Below are 23,933 nucleotides of genomic sequence, written 5' to 3'. Positions count from 1 at the left end.
GGGGGGTCTCTGCTCCGGCACACCTCCCCCCTCCTTTCTTCCTCCGTTCCTCCACTGACCTTGGTGTTCATGCAGCTGCAGCAACTCCTCCTCACCAGTCCCACTGCCCGTCACCACGTCCCTTCTTAAATACGTTATCGCAGAGGCGCAGCTGATGGGCTCAATTTCCCAAACAGAAGTGGAGCTGGCTTGGAGCTGGGGGAGCTTCGAGAAGCTTCTCACAGGGGGCCACCCCGATAGCCCCCTCCCCTGCTACCAAAAAAACTCCACCACTCACTCAACCCAGGACACCGAGCTGTAAAAGGTGCTGTAGCCAGCAGTAGGTTCCACTCCCTGATTTCTGTCCATTCCCAAACTGATATGGCTGTGTTCCTTTTATTTTTTTTTTTTTTTCCTCCTTTACCATACATACAGCCCATTATAGGCAGCACAAGCCAGAAGTTCTCCTAGTCTTAATCTTGATTCAGACTTTCCATTAGATACTTAGCTATGAAGATGCTCCAAAACCCAGGGTTGGGTTCATTTGGAAATAAATTAGAGGGCTAATGATCACCGTCAGCCCTGTGTTCCCCTGCTGCTTCCAAAAATACTTTTGGGCAGGAGATTAGAAAGGATCCACAGTAACAAAATTAAACTGTTTTGGGCAGCCTTTGAGCTGATTTAACTCTAAGCCAGCATAACTGGTTAGTGGAGTGATGCTGTTTCATACTGTTGGAGGCCAACCCCGACTATCAGGACAAGTTTTCTAAGCTGTGGAGTTGACTTTCCTCCCTCCACCCTCTTGCTCTTTACTCCGTTGATAACTGTTCGTTGCACATATTGATTCATGTATGCAAGAAGAAGGGTGGTGTTATAAAAAACATGAGTAGCTGGCAACCGTTCAGGTCTTTTAGATGTAATCATCCAGTTTGGAGTCTTCATCAGCATATCAGGGTTCCTAAATTTAAATAGAGATCTGCAGAAAAACAGTGTAACAGTCGTGTGCTTGGTGGCAAAGGCTGGGCTTTGTCAAAGGAGTTTTACAAAAGATTTATGATGAGTTTTGGATTCAAAACATGAATTTGATAAGGTCAGGGAGAGATGAAGGATGGATAATGATACCATGCTTCTGCAGTTAAAAGGGAAGTCTAGCCCACTTCATGTCTTTCAGCTAACTATATTAGCTCATAAATTTTCATAGAATTTATTTTTTTTTCCCTGCCACACAGACAGATAAGTAACATAATGAATGGTAGGCTTCACTTGCTTTCGAAAGAGCAAGAGAGACTTGGAGGGTTTGAACAGCAAGTCAGCAGGGAGCTACTCGGCGTCTCTCCTGGAATCTGCAGCGTGTTGGGAAGTGACCCTGCACTCGTGAGGTTAGAGTGTTTGCCATCTGGGTTATTTAACAGTGGCAGGATTTTGCTGCCTTTTGCAAAATCCCTTTCTGGCTTGTGTGTGTTGCAGGGATTTTGTAAATTATCATTATTTTCTCTTCAGTAGCACAGTTATATTTGTGTAGTCGATCAAGTGTGCTAGACTGGCTTATGTGCTAAATACAGGCACGGTCAACTAATTCCTATGCTTACCAAGCAGGTTTTTGAAATGGTGAAATAGAAGAAAATGCTTATGGTCGCTTGTGTTTGGTGTAGAGGAAAAAATCCCACCAGTTTTTCAATAACAGTTTCTGGTATAAAAATGACAGTTTCTGGTAATGGTTGGGCACGGTCTTTGCCTTTTTTTCTTTTTTCGTATTGCATGTATTTTTCATATTGAGTAGTACAGAAGATGACTGAATTAGCTGCTCTCCTCCCTTGCCCACACAAATGTAAATATATTTGCTCTGGGCGTGTATGTAGGGAGGGAGTTTTTAGGCAGCGACACGACATCGTCTGGAAGGGAAGGGCTTCAGCGCTCTTTAAATCTTTAAATTTAAAGATTTTTAAATGTGACTTGGGTTAGCAGAGCGCGCCGTGTGAGAAAAGGACCCCAAAAGGTGAATAAAAAATGTGGATGGATGTAAATAGAAACGTGGATGACTGAGAGTGTGCTGCTTGGTTTATTCTGAATAACACCTGTGGGATGTGTGGCGATGGGAATGGGTTCAAGCTGGGGAAACGTCTGGTGTTTACCCATCTATTTAGAAAGCAATATTTTGAGATTTTACTGGGTTTCTTTGTGCGAAAGCTCACTTCTCATGAGTCAAAGGGGAATTTCAAGTGGAAATCCTGAGGGCTCCTTCGCAGGGCACATGCAGCAGTGAGGAGCGTGGTAGTGCCTGTGAAGTTATGTTCAGCCTGTGCTCAACTGGGTGAAGCCTGAAAATCCACATATTTCAAGAACTTCTAAAATGCGGTATGTTCCGTATATATTTCTTTATTAAAAAGGGTTACTTAAAGAGAGTAGTACGTGGCTGTGGTTTGCCAAGAGTCTTTTACATACTGAAGCCTGAAACTGTCTGCGCTTAAATGCTGCGAGGCATCCATGCCAGAAAGCATCTGTCTGGTCCTCTGGGAGTTTCCACTGTAAGGAAGAAAACGAGGAAAGATCATTTCTTTCACACTGATGCCACATTTGTTACGTATTGTTGCTCACAGCTCCTATATGGAAATGACTGTGTCTGATTTTGAGCAGAGAAGCCAGCTTTCATTTCATCTCAGCATAACTCCAGTGAGTTGCTTGATTTTTATCTTTTTTGAGGGGGAAAAAAAACCCAAAAAAACAACAAAACAAAACAAAAACGTTTGGCTTATTGCAGGCCATTTACTTGGCAGCTGTGAGGCTCTGCTTTTTTGGCGGATGATTGCAGCTAAATTAGAGCGTGATGCTCAGATGACTGGACAGAGTTTTCTCTTGTCTCCCCTGCCTCTTTTTCCTACTCGGGAAGGATTTACGAGGCAACTTTCTGATCATGCACTCTTCAATGGAATTCTTTATTCCACTTTGTGTCGCAGACGTTCCTGTATGTTCTCTCTGCGAGGGAAGAGGTGTCTAACGTGGCTGTGTTAACGAGTTTGATATTTTTAATCTGGTCAGTGGGGGATTCTTTCTTGGGATGCTCCATTGGCAAGAGATGCTGTCCCATAGCAAGAGACTTAACAGGTTGTGGGGGTTTGAGAGGGACAGGGGGGACCAGAGTTTAGTTCTTGATTGTACTGGCTGTGGCTGGGATAGAATTAACACCAGTCAGAATTAGGAGGATGAGAAAAAAAGCAAGCTTTCTGGTGTTCCTGCAGAAGACCAGGGAAGGTTTTCTGTTCGTGTTGCAGAGCTTTGCATTTCTGTTCAAAGGACAGAGCTAAAGAACTTCAAAGACCGGGTCAGTCTCGGGATGTCTTTCTGCTACAGCCTGTATGATTCCTTTAGGAGGAGAGACGGAGCTAGAAATAACCCATTTCAAAACTCTCTTTACATAGTGGCTCCAACAGAAACCTGCTGCCGTCAGTTTGTTTTTCATCTCCTAGAAGTGACTCTAACAGGAAACCTAGCAGGCGTCCTGTCCTCCCACAGATCCGTTTTGCCTAGCTCTCTGCTCTTTTCTTCGTTGGAAGCCTCCACGCAGCTCTTTCTCGATCAGAAAATTAACAGTACGGCGGTGGAACGCTTGGGGATGAGGACAGGTCTTCTTGGCGGTCCCGTGCTAAACTTGGTGGATGCCCCCCTGTCTCTCAGACCCTTGCGAAAGGATTTTTAAACCCTAAGTTGGTTTTTGGGCTCATCACTCCGCACGCCATGCCTTGATGGTAGGTGCCCTTGTCACCTGCATCCACTTGCCGAACCTGAAGGGATCTTTGGAGTGAAAGGATGATGCCACAGTTATTCTGCAGGTCATCTTCATGAGGTCCAGTATTCACCTGCGCTTTGGCACGTCATCCCATGACCCAGGGCGTGATGGCTCGTGCCGTGCACCAGAGAAAGCTGAGTGGGGTTGGTTTGTAGCTTTTTGGAGCTATTGGATCTATTAGGCTGTCTCTAGGCTCTTGGAAGAGGATCGCATTTTATTTGACTGTCAAACTCGTAGGAGCTGCTGACATTTCTAGCTGTCAAAAAAAAAAAAAAAAAAAAAAAAAAAGAGGGGAAGTGGTGAAGGTTTTAATGGTGCTGGAGGAGTCGGCCTCCGGTCTCCCTGCAGCAAAATCAAAGAGTTGCAGGAAGTCTCCCAACGCCGGCTGCGGTGAGGAGCGCGGAGCTTGCTCGTGAAGCCTTTCCCTGCTCAGCTCAGGGTTTGCTGGTTTGAGTAAGTGACAGTTACTACATACGTGTGGTTTGCCCCCCATTAAGTCATCCCTGAGTTGGCCCTCAAGACAGCACTGCTTGTTTTTTTTTCTTATTGTTCGTGCATTTAAAAAAAAAAAAAAAAATGAAGCTTGGATGAAGAGTAGTGGTGCTGATTTATTTTGCTGCAGAGGGAACGAGTCTCTCGTTGACCAGCTGCTGGTACAATATGTGCACTGTGATTTTATATCCTGCATTTTCTAGAGCTAATGTTATTTATACATGATTTTTCTTTGTTGGACTTGTGGCGTGTCAAGGGAAATAATCTTAGTTTCAGAAACTGACTTTTCACTCATTGCACACATAACTTTTCCTCGATGATATTCCCATTAGCTACTTATGTAATTGTTGAACTCCTTTCAACAACTCTCCATTAATGAGAAAATGTGTTATCGGAAGACCTAGTAGATAGGCTATTTGATTAGGAAAGTCTTCACTAATTTAAAAATCTGCAAAGTTAGAAATTTGGAAGTTTTAAAATTTGTTTCAATCTTTTTCCAATTCTGAGAGGCTTAAAAGTCTGACTGACAGGCCGTGTTTTTAGGTTAGGTTCAGCAGAAAGGTAGCCTGCTTAATTTGCTTTTCCTGTACATATGAACATCTCGAGATGAAGAAGTTTCTGAATTGAAATGCAGTTTTCTGCAGGGTTTGTTCCCAGCCAAAAGTGATTTTTTTTAAATTTTTTTTAAATTTTTTTTAACAAAGCGATTTAGATATCAATGAGTTGCCTTGCTCCCCGTTTTGAAGGAACACACTACGAATGGAAGAGGAAAACCAGCCTGAGAACTTCTCTCCTCCCCATCCCCCTTTCCGTGCGTTGGGGTGGATCTTCTGGAGCGGAGCTCGGCGTCCCTTCCGAGCGAGCTGCTGATTCGTGCCGTGATCCTTCGCGTGGAGGGGTTAATGATGGATGGGCAAAAAAAAGGCTGGAGCCCTCCTACTTGCACGGTCGCATTTTTGGAGGGGCTGCATTCGGGAGGCTCCCCTGGGCATGCCGAGCCGGGCGCGGCAGGATGCGCCGCGGTGCGTTTCCTCTTGTGCCTTGGGTACGGAGCCGCAGAGCAAAGGCACGGTGCCTGAGGAGTAGATTTTCCTCTCCCTCCAGGCTATAAATGAACATCTTAAGGTTTGGTTGGTTTATCTGAAGCCGTATCTCTCTATCGAGAAAGCGTTCTCTGGAGAATCTGCTGACAAGTGCCAGATTTTAAATGATCTCTCACGCTGCAGTTAGAGAACATTAAATAGGGATGGACCAAAATAATCAATCAAGAAACAAGATGCTGCTTCTGGTCTAGATGAGAATCTTGTCTGCCAAGAAAGCAGAAGAGTGTTGTTTTTTTTTTTTTCTTTAAATCAGGCTCAGTCTAGATGCACAGCCTGGAAGAACAGCATCAAAACGTCACGTTTATCATCCTCTGGCCGTTGGCCATGTTGGCAGAGGAGGTTGGTAGGGACGGTCAGGAGACCCGTATGGGTTTTTACAAAGCTTAATTAGTACCATGGTATTAACGAAGCATCACAGGCTGCAGAGCTGGAGGGTGAGATTGCGTTCGTTGAGTGGGAAAGTTGGGGTTTGGTCTGCGTGGGGGGTTGCGGGGGGTGAGACCGTGGCGGTTCTGGCTGCTCCGACCGCAGGTTTGCCGCGGCAAAACGAGTCACCGCCGCTGGTATTGCAACTTCAAGTCCACTTAAATGCTCGCAGGATGGTGAGGACTCCAACGTTAAGGTTCCAGGCCCCGGGGGTGTTTTTTCAATGTCCTCACAGAAGTGTTTGAGTTGCTTTGTTTTAGCAATGTAAGACTTCTGTGTTGCATCCCAAGGGTGTTGCTTTTCAGTAGCTCAATATATTGAGCCATTTAAAATTGGAGTTGGATAACGTATATTGCACTTTTATTCAAATGCCTTGCTGTTAACCTCTTAATAGAAAATTCTGGAGTGTTCTTCAGATTTTTGCTAGAAGAAATTCTCTTGAAATTAAGTCTCTCTTCTTTAAGAACCCCAGACCTCCTCCGCTGAAGAACCTGGCGTTGTTTCAGATAAGGTGTATGATTTTTATACTTCACTTGTACACACTGTTTAAGTTAACATTTGTCATGAAACAAAATGAAACCATCAGAATTTTCAAATCCAGTTAATTACAGACATGTTTAAAAGCACGCTTAGATGTTTATCTGATTATTAGTAATCAGCAGTAATTTTAACTCATTCTAAATGAAATTAAATTCTTAACGATTACATTTCCTGTGGAAGGAGAACTTACAGCATTTTGGAAGTGGTCAAGCAGTCGTGGCAGTGGATCAGTCTGCTCTGTGAAGTTCTCCCTGCAGCCAGGATTTCGTGAAGCGTGCTCCTCCCATCTCCATCATATAGCTGGTCAAGGGGAGGAAAACCAGCGGCTTCTGGTTAAAATCCGAAGGAAGAAATATACAATTGCTATTGTACTTTCTTACATGGTAAAGAGAATGAGGAAAGTCAGAGTAATGTTACCAAAAGTCACCCATTCCCAGGCTGCCTCCGTGCGCCGCTGGGAAATGGAGTGCCAACTGCCTTCTCGTGACAGATTTACAAAAAGAGGTTTTTCATTATCCTAGTCTGATGTATATTATGTTTACAGGCCTGGTAAATTCTGAATATTCTGCTTTGCACATTTGCATAGCAAGGAGATGCTGGACATGGATATTTGGGAGCAGTGGCTAATCCCAAATTAATCCTTTCTGTTACCAGTCAAGCATTTGGAGGAGAATCGCCTCCCAAGGTACCTTTCTTTTTCTGGTTTGTTGAACGAAATGCCTAAAGAACAGTTACTGCCTTGATCAGAAATACTTCGATTTTGATAATCCTCAAACTTGAATTAATTTCTGTGAAGTCTGCCCAGCACAGACCGAAGTCAATACAAGGCAGAGCAGCGCTGTCAGATCAGGGGCTTTTTTTCTCTAGATTCGTTAAAACTTTGTCATCAGACAATGGATTTCACAAAAGCTTGTCCCATCTCTCTGGGTGGCTCTGTATCTGTCAAAGGTATAAATTTTATACAATGAAACTGCTCAGTACGCAGCCAGGTTTTTTTATCCTTACCGCTGTTGAAATGTGGGATAATCAAAACGGGCTTAGTTCGTTATTTTAGTCAAAGCAGGTCAGTACTTGCTAATTTAAATCCTCAGAAAGGTAGATTTTATTCTGATGGAAATGAAGGGCTTGTACTGAAACAAGCCGTAGTTTTTATGAATGGGATATGGCCCAGGGTCTCCTGCTCAGATACCACAGTAATTAGTCTCAGCATAGAGATCCGAATGGAACGGCTGTTTATCCGTGATGAGGATTAACAAGATGTTGGGAAAAAGAGAAGGCTTAAATTACACTGAGAACAAGGTAAGAGAGGATGTAAACTAGGCGGTGTTTCATCGTGACTCCAGTTTTCTCACCATCAGGGCGTTTCACACGTGTGAATAACTAACTTTGTAGGTCTATTTTTCACATAGGTCCTCTTTCCTTCTCCTGTAGAGCTTCATAGGAAATCCTAACAAAGTATATACAGTTTAGTAGGGTAACACAACACTCCCCTTGAACTTGGAAATAATAAAAAACCTGCTGGGGAAGCAGCCTGGTTGGAGAAAGGATGCTCCTCCTCTGGGTGGAGGCTTGGCCAGGCTGGGCAGTAATTTTGTGCAGGTTCTCTGCTCAAGCTGGCTCTCCATGGTGTGTTTTTATTTTTATTTCTATTATTATTTTTTTTTTATGTCACGTCACTTGACTCAGCAGATTGGAAAAAAAACAGCAACTGGTGCATGGGGGCTGTGAAAACCCCATGGAAATCATTTCTGCGACCTGCGCTTTGCTCCGGGAGCTCCTGCCTGGGCTGTGAGGCAGCCGGGGTAAATAGGATAAATATTTTCCTTCTCTTTGCTGCTCTGCTCCACTGCTACGTATAGAAAAGAGCCTACAACTGCTGTCAAGGCGTGTCGTAAAGTGGTGGTGGCTTCTCAGGCCGTCGGTCCCTCTCGAGTGGCCACGGGAGATGCTCCCACTCGCAGTCCCAGCAGCAGCTTAAGCAAAGCAGGGAGCTAAACCCAGCTCACCATCTGCTTTTCCTTCTTCCCTCCAATTAGTATCTCCAGGGTTTGATGAGGGGGTGGGTTTGGTTGTGTGCTTCCTGGAACAAGGCAGCTGGGGATATAGTCTGGAAATAGTAGAGAGTAAACTGCATTTGAGTGCTTTCCCTTTATTAACAGTGGCCCTTGATTCCTCTGCTTTTTTAATTAGTTCTCTTAGGGGGCAAAATATTTTTTTCAGGATAGAAATACTATCCTGATAGTAATATAGATATAGAAATAACTACTATCCCTAATAAAGGCATGTATACTGGTTAAGAGCTTGAGCCCTGAGAATGGTCCTTCCTGTGTTTGAGTTGCCTTTTCACTCCTCCTTCTGAAACACCCTTTTTTTTTTTTTTTTTTTGCAAACACAAAATATTTAGAGCAGAAGGATTTAACCCTAGGTTTCACACCTACGTTCACTGTAGGTCTTCCTCAGAACAAAAATAATCTTTTTGTCCCAAACTCTCTATCACTCTACGCCTCGATTTGATTTATTTAGAAAATTGGAAGTCTAAGTTGTGTTATCTCCTGGCACCTGAACTGAAATGGAGAGTTTCACTGCTGCTTTGCGTTAGCGTTTTTCAAAGTCCATGAGCATAACTTTCAACCCGGAGTACAGGCAGCAGCATTTCCATGAGCAAAAATAGAAATGAGGCAAACCCAGGCAGAAAGGGGCTTTTGTTATCGTTAAACCTTTTTTTCTCTCTTTTTTTTTTTTTTCTCCTCCTTTTTACGTAGGTTCCTAAAAATTAGCACTATGACTGATGGAGACTATGATTATCTGATCAAACTCCTGGCCCTTGGAGACTCTGGGGTTGGAAAAACAACGTTCCTCTACAGATACACCGATAACAAATTTAATCCAAAATTCATCACGACAGTAGGGATAGATTTTCGGGAAAAACGAGTGGTAAGTTGTCTCACATGAAGGATACCACCTTCTTTTTTTCTTTCTTCCTTTCTGCTGAGAATAAATTTTCTGTAAGTGTGAACTGCCTCTCTTATTGTGATCTTTCCAAGAGCAGCTTTCCATCGTGCTAGCAAATGAGGTGTGCTTGACTAAAAAGAGCTCTGGCCCCCAAACTCATAATTTAAATAGAAGAGATGGAAACTTAGAGAAGCCCAGAAAATTTCAGCTTAATTCCAGGTCACTCAGTAAACTAGGGAAGGCACGAGAAGTGATTCCACCAGCGGAAGCACGCTGCTTTTGTTTCTTGATGTTAAACAGAAGGTGAATGTTTTCTCTAGTGTCAGTCAGATGCTTTTTGTGGCTACGAGAGCACTGTTGCTTTGTTTTAATTTAAAGTGACTAATGCATCTGTTCACAGATCCTGACAACTGCTACAGGCTAAACGCAGGGGACGAATTCAGCTTTCTGATAGGAATCCTTCTAGCTTGCTTGATCAGTAAAACCATAATAAATACAAGATATTAGACCATGGGCAATTATTTTAGTCACTTCTTTAATAAAAAGAAATGTAAATACCTGCCCGCTTCAAAGATGGAGACCTCTTTAAATGGGCTTCTTTTTAACTTAAATGAAATACTTCAAAAGTGATGCATGAAACGGCCCTGGGAGTGTTGAAAGTGCAGAGATGAGGAAGCCGGCAGAAGAACCGCTGCTTGTGAAGAGCTTTTCAGCCCGGAGAGGGGAGCACCTGGTGAGCTCTTCCTCGTACCCGAGAGCTCGAGTGCTGACCAAACTATTCCCTTTCAACAAAACTAAGTCCTTCTCAGCCCTTCGTCGGGTTAGTGTAAGAACTAAAAAGGCATTTGCAGTATTTATTAGTCATTGTTATTACACCATTTCCCAGTTTTGAAGCAGTTGAATGAAAACAGACGTCTTGGCAATAGAAGGGAAGTTGTTCACCTGTTGTCATTTCACCTGCTTTTAAACTCCCGTTCTTTCACTAGAATACCACGAAAAGATCTGGATTTTGTCTTAAATTACTCATAAGCAGCAGGTTCAGGCCAGTGAAGTGGAGGCCGGGTTCAGGTTGCAGTGCAACCTGGCTCCTTCTCTGCACTTTGGGATTGCAGTGAGGTAATAAGGGTAAAATATTAAAAGCACCATTTTATTGCAAGGAAATGTCTAAACATGCAAATTACCGGAATACTCTTTCCCTGGCTGGTCAGATGCTCATTAATGTGTTTTGAACACGGGTGCTGGATTTGTTCCAGAGGGTTGAACTTTTCTGTTAAAGGTTGCAGGCAGATTTCTTCCATAATTTTCCATTACTGTACATTTTGAGGTTAAGGTAGTTTGTTAGCGTGAGAGAAACTCCGTCTTACCAGCTTTGAAATACCTTGAAGGTCTGTCTAATAAATTGTCTTCTAAGAAAGAGATCCATAAGGTTAAATATGTGGTTTTCAGTTGTATAAAAGTCATATTAAAAAGTGACCCCGTGAGAGTCCCTGTTTATCATGCTGAATATTACAGGAGCATGCTCCAGCAAAGCAGGGACAGTTTATAAACATTGTGGTGCAGTTGATCCGTTGATTCTTTTCTGGTTTTCAGATCAGGCACCTGCCCCAAAAGAACGAAAGGCACGTTGCAGTCAGAAGCTACCCGTTGAAATGACAACAGTTTAAATATCAGAATCACAGAATAGCCTGGGCTGGAATGGACCTCCAGAGGTCATTTAGTCCAACCTCCAATTACTATTAACTTGGTTGTGCAGGAGGACTGAACGCTGGATTTTGCAACCCGGGGAGGGGCGGGTGAGGAAGCGTTCTGCTTCCCCCAGTAAGATCAGTGCAGCCTCCGGGTACAGAGATGTCCATAACTTCTCTTGATTTAGACACAAGGGCAATATTTGCCTGCTTTTGAAATTGGTAAGAGTCTGCTAAGCTACCTCAGATAACAAAACCGGGTCATACTTACTTTATCCCTCTGCCTTTTACTGCAACAGCTAATTTACACGCTGTTGCTGTTTAATAAAGAAGGGAGTCACAGGGAAAGGTCACAGTGATTTCTTTAAGCACCAAGAGTTTGCAGTTGCAGTTAGTAAGGAAGTCATTAATGTCCAACAGAAGTTAATGAATAAAGAATAGCTTTTTATAATAGTGGTTAATCCTGTCAGCCAGCTGTAAATTTTCTAAGAACAGCAGTGAAACAGAGCAGAGACAGCTTGCTCAGCACAGTGCTATGCCAAGTTTTAAAGTCTTGGTATCTAATTCGAAGTACTGAATATGACCAGATTAAAGTGCAGCTTTCATAGATGTTTCATGTGGCTCCTGGGTTTTTAAATATTGTAAGCAGCCCTCTGAAGTGGCTTTTAGAGGTAAGAGTCAGCTTTTACTAAAGGACTGAACTTTCCCTCCTTACCTGTTGCTTGCACAAAATGTAACAGCGTGCGACCCACGCGAGGGATTTTTGTGGGAGCTGTGTGGCTGTGCTAATCCGACTCTCTCATTAGGTCTACAACAGCAGAGGACCAAATGGATCTTCAGGAAAAGCCTTCAAAGTACATCTCCAGCTTTGGGACACAGCCGGACAGGAAAGGTAACGGGGTTCAGCTCATTGGAAAGCAATTCTAAATTTTTCGCGGTTCTGGGTAAACCATTCAGGTGAAAAATGTCAGGAATCCTGGTGGTTTAGGACAAGAAAAATATCTTCCAGAAATAAAGTTTTGTCTGACACTGCTTTCATGCAGTGATCAGAGGATTCCAGAAAATAGGACTGGAAGAACTGAAGGTGGCCTGCTCCCTGCCATGCTGCCTTATTTCTGGCGCGCGTGAGTTGTCAGGTCGTTACTTAGCTTGTTTTGTTTTGTTTTGTACTGGTTTTTGGCACTGTAATATGTTCTTAATCTCCTCCAGAAGATACTCTATCATCTACCTAACTATCCTGTTTTCACATTTCAAATCTTTTCTGTTAGGCTGGATGGTAAGGGCGCATTTGATCAAGGTGCTGATACGGGACTGCGTTAGCACCCACGTCAGGCTGAGGGAAGCGGTTATTCCCCTTCGTGCAGGGCTCGTGAGGCCACATCTGGTGTAACGTTTCCCTCTGTGGGAGCCTTTGTAGTGAAAAACTGAAGTCCTGTGGAATATCATCAGAACAAGGCAGGAGGCAGAGGCGTGAGGTGATCTGGTGAGGGCTGAGGGGGCTGTGTGTGTTCAGCCTGAAGGTGGGAAAACTTAACGGGAGGCTAATTGCTGTCTTCATTTACCCAGTGGGGAGAGGAGAAAGCCAGATTCAGGCTCACAGCCAAAAGGCAAGAGGCAGCAGTCACAAGCAGCACCAAGGATATCCCAGCTAGGTAGGAAGACACAAATGTTGGCCGTGGGAGAGGTTAAGCCCTTGAGCAGGTCGTTTTTGGTCTGTGCTCTCTCAGGTGGACGAGGTCCTGATGCCTTCCTTCACAGAAGGATTCTTTTATCTAACCACTTGTTCCCCATCTTGTTTGTTCTTCCCACAGACCTTCTTGACTTGTCACTATTAAATTTGATCCTATTAGATTTTTTTTTTTTTTTTAAAGGGAGAAGCGTGCGTACTGCTTGCTTGAGCTTCCCCTGGCTAGTTAAGTACAGTGGCTTTTGCTGTCGTAAAGTGTGTGAGGTTGCCCTCAGGTTGACATCTGTCAACGAGAGAAGAAAACACGACTTTCACCTCTTTGCTGTGTAGTAGGGACCAAAGAGCAGCAGACCGAAGCGATTGCCCAGTGGTGAGGAAGGGAAGTAGTGATGAGGCACATCTCAGGTTTCCAGAGTAAGCAGCGCAAATACCGTGTGGGAGGGGTTGCTGCTGGATGAAAAGCAGAAAAAAGCTGAAATTTTGTGCCTGTATCTCTTTCCCTGTTTGTGTATACCCCTCCGCAAGAGATTAAACATTTTGAGGCTGCTTTTTTTTTTTTTTTTTTTTTAAGCCTGAAAAGAAACCCTAAAAGTAGTGTCAGGTATCTGACAGAAATGTTTTTTTTTGAATTTTCAAGGACGTGTGGTATAAAATATCAGTTACCATTTCTGGTTTGTGCGAGATTCTCCAGCGCTGCTTTTGTGATCTAGGAAACACCAGAGTGCCACCGCGCAGTCCTCCAGCCCTGTCTGAACATTTTATTATTTGGACTTCCTTCACGGTTCCGATTTGAACAGGCTTGTGGCCGTTTGGCGGCAGACAGGGTTACGTTTCATGGTTTGTAGTTTCATGCAGCTCGGCGGCTTTGCAGGAAGCCTGTGAACAGCATCCCTTGTGAGCACACACTCACTTAACGTCTGCTTACGGAGCGCACGCGTGTCGAGACCTCTGCAAACAAATGTTACCTGCTCCTTTTAGCTGAGCTTCCCAGCAGATCATCACCTCAAACAATCCAAGGCATATAAACAGCCCCCTACTCTTCCTTTGTTTTCTTTAATATCGAGTAGTGCTCATTCATCAGCTAAGGATGTTGGGATGTCAGCAGGTGAATCCATTTCTATCACTGTGTTTTGTGATAGAGTAAATGCTTCAGTATATAAATTTTTTTTTTTTTTTTTTTTTTTACTTTCAACCAACCCTTCTCTGTCTCGCTCTTGGTTAATTCATACAGAACTTGAACTAATGGATTAGTCACTGACAACGTTTATATTCTCACATATAAATTACTAACACAGTGATTAATAAATGTTGGCTGGTGTCATGCATCATAGCTAAAATGAAAGTCAAGGATTATTTTACTTTGTTTTTACTTCCGAGGGATTGTATGTCCACTAACTCTTGCAGAGTCTTCAGACTTCAAGGTATTTGTTAAAGAGCATTTTTGCACGAGCAATTCAGAAAAGCTGTACTTGTTTTTCCTTGAGTCAGTTCAGGCTTGCCGGAGAAGTGCTTACCTTAGAGATCACTTTGTATTAATAGAGCTATGTTGTCTTTTTTCTTCCACCTTCAGGTTTCGAAGTCTCACCACAGCGTTTTTCAGAGATGCTATGGGCTTTTTACTAATGTTTGATCTCACCAGTCAACAGAGCTTCTTAAATGTCCGAAATTGGATGAGTAAGTAGAACTGTAGAGCTCGCATTTATCGGTTGACTTGAAGCTTTCTTGTGTATTTTAGGCTTCTAGGCTCTATGCGTGTCACTGTGTATGAGCTGGAAAATGCTCAGAGAAAGCAGTTATGTCTAGTGCAGCCATAAGCGGGGTACTTGCAGCTTGCAATTTGGGGTGAAAGCTTCATCAAATTGGAAAGATGCATGCTCTTTTTTTTTTTTTTTTTTTTTTTTTTTCCCACGATAAACTGGTTTGGGCATATTCTTGATACTCTTGTTTGGATTTGGTACAATTCGAATAAATGTGTCGCTTCTTGAAAATTCATGACATTCGACGCTTCCTTGGCCATACCCCATATTTTAAATGATATACAGGAGCTTGGTAACTGTACTTTGGATCCAGCTCTTGTCTTTATGGCGTGTTTTCTATTCGTAAAGCAAAATGTGATTCCCTCCTGTCTGCTTTGAGGTTTAAATTAAGATTGAGCTTTGAGGATTTGGGTTGAAAGCACATAGCGTTTGCTGCTGGTGGTTTTTCTTCAGACGACGGCTAGACTAAAAGTAAAGCAAATGTTAAATACTTAAAGTTTGTTTTTAATTGAGGGTATTTAGAGTGCTGGAAGGACAGAGGCCAGTGCATTTCCTGCTGGCAGTTTTCCAGCAAACAAGCTGAAGTGGGGATGATGTGAGAATCCAGATAGCTTTGTGAAAACAGCTCCCTCTTCTTCAGAGATTCCTTCCTCCCACTAAGCGATCCCTGTCATCACCATCTCCCACCGAGTGCCAAGCTGGACTTCTAGTTTCTTCTGTGCACACTGCACCTTTTCAAGTCAGCCCCCTCAGGATTGAAGCAAATCTAAGTAAATGGCTTTCTGCAATTACTTACGAGGGGTGAGGCTGTGGACAGTACTCATGCCTGGATCTTCAGATGGATAAAACCTGCATTTAAACTGTTGAGCATACCCATGAGAAAAACCCTCTTGAGGATTTTATCGTAAATTTCTGAAGAGCTGCATGTGCCGATGACGTGGGATGTTGTTTGTACTTCCACAATGCCCTTCTGAGTCTTGCAAAATTCTGCCCAGTGGAGGTTCATCTCTGCTAAAGGGCTGTGTTTAGTGCCCCTCATTGCAGTTAAGTCTCGTGTGTCAGTAAAATAAATGCTGGAAATAATTTTCTAGTAGCATTTCTACTTTTTATTTTGAAAAATTCCCCTTCACCAGTAAATGTACAACAAGGAAATGTGTTTGGCATGAAGTGGCTGGCTGGTTAGTCTAAGATTTTTTTGAGGTGGAGAGCAAGAAAGGTATTTTGAATAATTTTGTCAATGGTCTTGGTCTCTAAGGTGCTACCAACATTCTCTTAACTCCTGTTTATTTTTGCTTCTAGGTCAGCTGCAAGCCAATGCATATTGTGAGAATCCAGATATAGTCTTAATCGGTAATAAAGCTGATTTATCAGACCAAAGAGAGGTAAACGAAAGGCAAGCAAAAGATCTGGCAGACAAATATGGGTAAGCAAATTATGATCAAAGTTAAATGTAGTCTGGAACGGTTGTAAGTGTAGCTGATGACTGGCTAGAGATATTTAAACTCGTAAGATTTGCAGGCATTGCAGTATCACATCCACCTGTAGAAAGATCCAACTTGCCACACTTTCAGATCGACCTGTTTGAAGAGAAAATAGGTAGAATGAAACACCCTGTTCTAGTAGTTTGGCCAAAATACTATGATAGGAGAAATAAGGCTGATATGAAACTGAAACATTCTTACTGGAAAATTACATTCTTGGGGTGTTGCTTTGTCCTGGGAGTTCAGGACAGAGCACAGCAAAGGCAGATGCATGCTCAGTTGCACAAACTAAATAACTAATGATACTTATAAATCACTTTTCAAGTCAGTTTGGAAGTGGAGACACTTGTGGATTTTAGTCAGGTTCTAAACGTACAGTGGCACTGAGTCTCTTCCGTTTTCCCCTACGGCTAATAAAGCTGTTAATGGCCTTTTTCTTGTTCTAGTGAGCCTTCTGCATTTCTCTGTGCTAATAACACCCACAGAATGTCCTGTAACTGGATAAATTTGCTGCGTAATATAGTTAGGAAATAGTGCTGTGGGCAAAAAGAGTGTGGTGGTTTTTTTTTTTTTTTTAGCTGAGTTACCCTTAGTGGACAGTGAGGGATGTTCAGAGAGATTTGGGCCAGCAGCAGAAGATAGCTTGGGAGGCTGTGAGGAATAATCAGACTTCAGAATAGTAAAAGAATAATCATTAAGGAGTTGTCTGCAGCCGTGTAAGGAGAACAGCGATACTGAGGAGAAGTTAGCTCGTGTCAGCTTTCATATGGTGGAAGTGCTGAAGCAATTTATAACATTCTCTTCTGGAAAAGATGACTTGGAAGGCAGTATTCTGGATTCAAAGGGGATTTCAGAATGGCAACAGCTGAGTTCAGTTGTGCTTACAAGTGGGAAGGAAGGGAGGGAGATAGTACTTACAGGGAATGGTAATAGTTGTATAAAAAAAAAAAGGGTTTCTGGTATGTTCCTGTGGTCACTGAAATGTTCTGTAATGCAGACCTGGGTTTCTCTTTTTAAAGCAGACCTTCTGGTTACTTGAAAGACTTTTTCAGCCAAGCTTTGTGCTGATGTTATTGCAATTTGAAGTCAACATGCCAGGCTACATTGTGATAACTGACCGTGGCGGTTTTGCGCTCATGCTGTCACGCCCCTGCGTGCTAGGCAGAGGAGTTTGGGTTGTGCCCAGCACGTCCTGAAAACCAAAAGTCCAGTCTTACCACTAAACCCGCTGTTGCTAGCCGCACCGAGAGTTACAAAAGACTCGAGGCTTGGTTGTCTTAAAAATCCCTCCAGCAAACCTTTCCCTTTTCGCCGTAGCATACCGTACTTCGAAACAAGTGCTGCTACTGGACAGAACGTGGAGAGAGCTGTGGACACGCTTCTGGACTTGATAATGAAGCGTATGGAGCAATGCGTGGACAAGACCCAAGTTTCCGACCCAGCCAACGGCGGGAGCTCGGGAAAGCTAGGTTCGGCAAAACCGGAGGAGAAGAAGTGTGCCTGCTAAACGTCGCCTTCAAAACTGGGAGAAGCAGTGAAAATATTTCCTCAGAATACAGCTGACCTACCACCAAATTCAAGCCGGCTCCGCCGAGCCACGCCCAGAAGCGAAGTTCCGTTGTTTTATTGGGATTGTGCGCTTTTCTCCAAAGAACTGGTTTCAAACTCCCAAGCTGTGTTTCAGTGAGGCTCTTGTGCTGGAATGATTCTTCTTGACACGGTGCCGTCTTCGTGGAAAACTCTCCCACCTCTTCTTTTCCCCCAGCCCTCATCTTTATGTTTTGTGCGATCAGGATATTGAATAGAGGAGAGTAGCTTTATTTTTTTTAAAAAAAAAAAAAAAAACGAGGGAAAGAACCGATTGTCTGCATACACTGGATGCTAAAATTAAAACGGAGGTGGGTGGTTTTCTAGGTCCGTGCCGTTTTTCCACAGAATCCTTTATAATTCTTAACCTTCATCAGGGACCGGGTGTTTTCGAAGGCAGAGATACAAAAGATTTTATGCGGCCTCTTACGAAAAACTTAACGCTGTGAATCCGTCCCGACTGAATCACTGAGACAGTGGCTGGGGGAGGCGGGGGGGTTGTGTGAGTGTGGTTTGGGTTTGAGGGGAGGAAGTAGGGCATTTAATTTGGAAAAAAAAAAAACAAAAACAAAAACAAAAAAAATGATCAGGGAATTGTGCAGCATCGCTTGTGCTGCCAATAATCCAAGCAGGGATTGGAGCGTTACGGGGAAAAATTATGGAGGGGGATTTTGATGCTGCAGGGAAATAGTTTATAAAGGAGAGGGTATAATGTGTGGGAAGAGAGAGAAACTATATTTTTTAAGACAGCTTCTTACCGTTAGCAAAAAATATTCTCCCCTCCTCAAGGCAACTATTCTTCTTTTTCTCTGGGTAACTGTAAACTCTGCTGTGCCGAGAGCGCCTCCGAGTTACCGCCGCAGCTTTGCCGGGTCCGCGCGCTTAGGTTTGCAACAGAGGACAGCTTTCTCATACTCTTAAATCTGCTCCAAGAGAGCCAAGTGGAAAAAAAAAAAAAAAAAAAAAAAATGGGATGGGAGGACTTGGAAGGACGCGAGTCCAGAATAGGTGACCGAAGAGATGGAAATGGGTTGCGGGAGTTTGCGGGTGTCTGGGCGCGGAGGGTGGGAGTCGCTGCGTTGGCGTGCAGCGGCGGAAGGGTGCAGTGCAAAAGATAAGGCAAATGCAGGGAAGAATAAAGAAAAATACTATATTTATAAGTAGAGATCATTTTCTAAGCCGAGTTACAGCATATTTATTAGTCTACCCCGGCCTTTTTTGTAGAATAACCGTTGTGTTTTTATACAGGTGGTAGTTGGAGGTCTGTTTGTGTTTATTGCGCTTTAAGCTACTTGAAAATCACTTGGGAGGCTGCAGACTGGGGTGGGGGCAGGGGGGAAAACAAATCTCTTTACAAACCAAGCTGCTTTAGTTGGGTTGACAGGGCTGCAGGCTTTCCTTTGTTTAAATGTTTTCAGCTTTGATGGATTGAAAATTGCAAACTTTGCGAACAGCAAGCTCATAAAGTGTTTCAGTGCTTCCCAGAAACGGAGAATTTACCAGATTCAGCGCTGAAAAAATAACAGGTTTTTCTGCCCAGCTCCTAAACCGATGTTTACTTGATGATTTGGCATGTTAACGGGGCAGATGGTGCATCCGTTGGAGCAGACCCATTGGGTGAGTAACCAAATAGCTGCGATTACCATGCCAGGAATCTTAACTTGCAGGCTGTAAAGATTATATAAGTGATAGACTATACCTAGAAGCTACATATAGTGAGTATTATACAAGCAGGTGTAATGCAGGTCCTTTTACAGGCTATAAGCAACCCTCAAGAGGTGGAGAAGCCGTTGTGGTAGTCAGATTTCCCAGGCAGAAGATATTCAGATAGTTTCCTCACTGACTTGAGAGAAGTAGACTGGAAGTTCTGGGTTTTCTTTGAAGTGCAGTTGTGTTGCTTTTTAATACGTAGCATAAAACATAATGTTAAAAAAAAAACCAAAATAGTATCGTGCCTCGAATTCCTGAAAATGATGATCTGAGGAGCTCGCTGTCTCACTTTCAGCAAAATCTTATCTTGTGGCATCAGATTTTTGTCCATTGAATGGGAGTGAAAGAAGTTTCTGTGAATGGTAAGTTACTGACAGTCGACCAAAGCCTGTTTCCCAGAGCAGCTGAAGTAGAACTTTGCTAAAAGGTGTTAAAAAGCCCAAAGTGACTTCAGTAGCAGGCAGGTGATTCGTACAAAGGGTGTGTAAAAATCCCAAACCTGGCACTGTTGTGAAGCAGCAGCTTGATGGAGCTCAGTTGCTTCTGTTTATCTCTCCACCTGCCAAAACTAGCACTTGGAATAAGAAGAAAAATTTTTTAAATAATAATAATAATAATAATAAAAATACAGCAGTGGTGCCTTCCGCGCTGTTCTGGGTATCTCCTAACCTTGTCACTGAGCTTTAGTGACTGTGAATTATCGGAGCTGGGAGCAATGTTCTGTCAGGATACAGTCTTGGAAACTCCCCAGCGCCGCTGGAGCGAGCTCATGGCCGGGTCTCTCAGGCCAGTGCTGCTCGAGAGCTCTGTTAGGAACGAAAGGGAAATGACTGAAGTCAGAATTCCATCGCTTGGTTTGTATTTGTTGATAGAAGAAGCTGGTTATTTTTTTTGTGTTTTTTTTTTTTTTTTTTTTTTTTTAAATATCTGTGAATACATGTGAAACTATCAGCCCAAAAGGGTTTGGCCAGCAAAACTTTGGAGGAAAGGAAGGGAAACTTAAACCTGTTTCTTACCCTGGTAGGTGATACAAGTTTTCTACAGTAGCTCTCCCTGTTCATATTAAGAAAACAGGAATATGAAAAGCGATTCCAAAGGGCTCCTGGCACCGTCGTTGTTGATCAGGTCAATTCTTTTTGCAAAAAACCTAGATAACTCACTCCTCTGAAAACTTGCCTCCTCTCCGTCATCATGTGGTAGGAACTGAAAGGGATAACAGCGCTGAGGCTCACAAATTCTATGTAATAACTGGGAAATCATGGTAATTGCAGGTAGTTCCAGCTTTTCGGAGTTCTTCTTGCCAGCTCCCGAGCGTATCCCTCGCTGGAGGCGGCGTATCTTACCGCCTTCAGCCTTTTTGCACTCCTGTTGCTTGGAAGTGTTTCACTTTGACCTATCCAGCCCTATAAATTGTTCCATTTTAGCACAAATGCAGCTTGTCTGCAAGCCTGCTAGATATCCCGTGGCAGGGCTAGAGAGGGAGAGAAGGACCTGGGTTATTTTATCCACGGTGATACTAAAAATTAAATAGCAGTGCCGGTGTTCTAACCCTCTGGGCTTTTGTCTTGAGTTTCAGGCCAAGCACTGGTGTCTTTTTGTGTCCTTTGAGAAAAACCTTCTTTCAGTTTTCCAGCATCCCTCCAGGCGAGTGCTCTTGCTGCAGGCTTCCTTGTGCAGCATGTGTGGGAATTTCTGACCGGTGCCGTGCACTGACAGAAGGTGATGGTGTTACCCCTCCTTCAGAGGTGCAACCTGTGGGATTTGACGCTGAGGATAATTCCAGTTTCCTTTTCTCTCTGCATAGTTCTGCCTTCTTCCTCCCCGGCAACCGTCTCGGGCTGTAGATGGTTCAATTTATCCAACTTCTGGTTGCACGTGCTCCTTTAATCTTCTCCATGCATCCCAGTTAACTCGCATGTGCAGCGTAACAAATCTTACCTCGTCCTTAGAGGGATGAGGAAACTTAAGAGTCGGCTGGGAATGTCTTTAAGCTGATGTTGCTGCTCTTACTATGACGTTTGCGCAGCCTTTGCTGACCTTACCCAGCCCCTCGCCTTGCAGGAGGAGCGCCAAGACCTTTTTTAGGAGTGCAAGAAAGAAAAAGTGCTGTTGTTAAATTAGATTTTTTTTTTTCTTTTTTTTTTTTTTTTTTTTCGGATGCATAGATGCCAGGGCAGGATCCTGTACTGCTCTGCATCCTCAGGAATAAATCAATTTACCTGCGGAGGGGTGGGAATACGTAAGGCTGGCTGGAACTTGCGGGATACAAGTGGTACTAAAGGCAACATGCTTTAAATAAGAGAAGTGCCTTTAAATGTTTACAGTGTTTACCAGAGAGCCCAGTTTGAGAAGTTACGTGAGTTTGTGTTTAGGTGCTTGGCTGAATTGGGTCTGGAGTGTCTCTGTGAAGTGAGGAGCAAACCAACAAGCTCTAAAATGGTGTAAAATGGAAAAAAAAAAAAAAAAACAAAAAAACCTGCACAGAACTCCCTACGCTGTGAACATACAGCTATGGATGAGCTGCTTTTTATTATTTGGTTTTAAATATTGCCCAGCCATGACCAAAATTATTCTGTCACCTGAAAAAGACCAGCAGGGTGTTCATGACTCGTCTGCACCGCACCGTTTTTAGACGCTGAAGCAGCCGCTCTCCGTACGGGGCCCGTCGCCGACGTGGTCCGAGACAGGATGTAGCGTGCGGCACCTCGTGTATTTTAAGCTTTGCAATCATTCCAGCTTTCATTTTACGAAATATTTTTAGCTGTGATCAGCTAGTACTGTGTGGTGGTTTGTTTTTTGGGGGGTTTTGGGGGGTTTTTTTTTGGTTGCTGTTGTTGTTTTCCCTCCTTATTCTGAAGACTCATTGCCAAATAAAAGCGTTTGGGCAGGGGAGTGATTCCAGGCCGTGGTTGCAGGGCAGCACGTCCTCATTTCTCAGACCTGGCCGCTGCGGTTTCCCCACGTCACCATCTCCTTTTCCAGCTCAGCACCCGCCTGCCCCTCGGAGAGGTTATAACACTAAAGAAAACCAGTAGCAGGGACCTAAATAGTCTGTCTTACAACCTTGCCCTTCCGTGGCTTTTTACGGACGTTTGCAAGAGAAAAGGTATTTGCTTCTCTGAATTCAAAAAAAAAAAAAAAAAAAAAAAAAAAAGTTTGGGTGCCTGAAACATGTTGTGTTTTTTTTTTTTTTTTTTTAAAAAAAAGAGGAAACATAAGGCAAGAACAGACAATTTGCTGACTGCTCGCGCAGCTGAGACTGGCAGTAAGGATGATGTAGCAAAAGACAAGCTTGCCAGCAGCTGCCATTTCCTTGCTGTCTCGGTAACTTTATAAAAACCGATTGCCTTAACTGTTTTCTGAAGGCTTATTTAACGTTCAGAATGTGTCGAGGCTTGTCATGTTTGCATTTTAGAGGATTGGATGATGTAAAGAAAGTGTATTACAAGGTGCGCGAGACGCGATTTGAATACCTGCTCCATAGCAACTCTTCTTTGGGACTGTTTCGAGGTCATAGGTTTTAGCTCCTACAACTGTTTCAATCCATGGATATAACTGATGTTTTCAGCCTAAACTTTAGAAAAAAAAAAAAAAAAAACAAACAAAAAACTTGGAGCTGTTATTTTAAGATTTGTATTCTTGGCACAATAACTGAAGAAAAGCAGCAAGCGTAAAAATAACCTCTCGTGGTTGCTATTTTTATACAGGTGTGAACACTGGAGGAGTTTCAGACCATGCTCTGATCTTGCTTACAAAGAAAAGGAGAAAAAAAAAAAAATGTGTTATAACTGATGTGAAACTGTGAAAATTGTTTTGTTTTTTTTTTTACCTGACTGCTAGGAGACCTGGTTTGAGGCCCCTGTAAAGAGAAAAGCGAATTTTCACAGCTTCTTTCCTATCTAATAATTCTACTTTGAATAGAAACTCCCTCCCCCAAAGAACCCCCCCACACACCCCCATATAGGATAAGTTTTGTGGTTTGTGTTCTTTTTTTTTTTTTTCTTTTCCCCCAGAGGATCCTGTTGACCTGGGACTATCGTCTTTGATGCTGGGCAGGTCTGTTTCTGATTTCTTCTTCTTCTTTCTAAACTAATTAAAGGCAACAGAGGAAATGATTCTTTGCTCCGTGCTTTGCTTCCAGACGGTTACCTAGTTAAAAAAATCACTTTAGAAAATAGACCCTAAAGTTGTCCATCCTCATCGTGCGATCGGGCTTAATGGACAAACTGTATGTTAGAAGAAACCTGTTGTATCTTACTCATGGGAGTTAAATGGTGGAGTTTTTTGTTCGAGTATCTTTCACCTTTCCAGATAAACACTAAGCATCCTGTATCAATTACCTTTTCAGTGTCTCCTTCTGTTCTACTACTGTAAGCATGTTTTCTGTTTGTCTTCAACAGATCTGCGCTCTTGCCTAGTGCCATGGGTGTGATTGAAACTCCCCCGAACACAAATAGTATTTTTGATGATAGATGCCCCTTGGTCGGACCGTGGCGCTTGCTTCTTACCGCTGTCAGTGTCACTCTGTTGTACCAAAGTGGCTTCAAAACGTTCTGTCAACTGAGTCGCGGGTGGCCGGGTTTGTGTAATGCAGCTGAGGGATGTACCCCGTGACTCAGTTTCGGCGCTGTTCTTTTCAGAATAAAAAAAAAAAAAAAAAAAAATGACATTTTTAAAGCCTGTGTCTCGGCTGGTTTGGGGCTTCTCCCTAAGAGTTACGGCCTCGTTAGGCAGTGTTAAAGAGCTGGAG

At 43.2% G+C, this 23,933-nt stretch overlaps 1 protein-coding gene across 4 annotated transcripts in view; it reads left to right on the top strand.

Moving 5' to 3' along the window:
* Positions 1–23,847, top strand: part of RAB27B (RAB27B, member RAS oncogene family) — a 29,152-nt gene extending 5,305 nt beyond the window's left edge. For 2 of the 4 annotated variants that reach the window (XM_032986886.2, XM_032986902.2), the window contains exons 2-6: positions 9,087–9,258; positions 11,768–11,853; positions 14,219–14,322; positions 15,705–15,828; positions 17,204–23,847. In XM_032986886.2, coding sequence (XP_032842777.1) covers positions 9,106–9,258; positions 11,768–11,853; positions 14,219–14,322; positions 15,705–15,828; positions 17,204–17,393 — 657 coding nt within the window. In that variant the 5' untranslated portion in view covers positions 9,087–9,105 and the 3' untranslated portion in view covers positions 17,394–23,847. Of the gene's footprint in view, positions 1–3,439; positions 4,217–6,905; positions 7,010–9,086; positions 9,259–11,767; positions 11,854–14,218; positions 14,323–15,704; positions 15,829–17,203 lie in introns of those variants that run through there. The other 2 variants (XM_032986912.2, XM_032986895.2) reach the window with 2 other exon arrangements.
* Positions 23,848–23,933: the final 86 nt, after the last annotated feature.

The sequence above is a fragment of the Tyto alba genome, unplaced genomic scaffold, assembly GCF_018691265.1.
Source record: "Tyto alba isolate M040663 unplaced genomic scaffold, T.alba_DEE_v4.0 Super-Scaffold_42, whole genome shotgun sequence".
Lineage (NCBI taxonomy): Eukaryota > Metazoa > Chordata > Aves > Strigiformes > Tytonidae > Tyto > Tyto alba.
The sequence above is the reverse complement of the archived record's forward strand: the minus strand, read 5'-3'. Positions and strand labels throughout refer to the sequence as shown.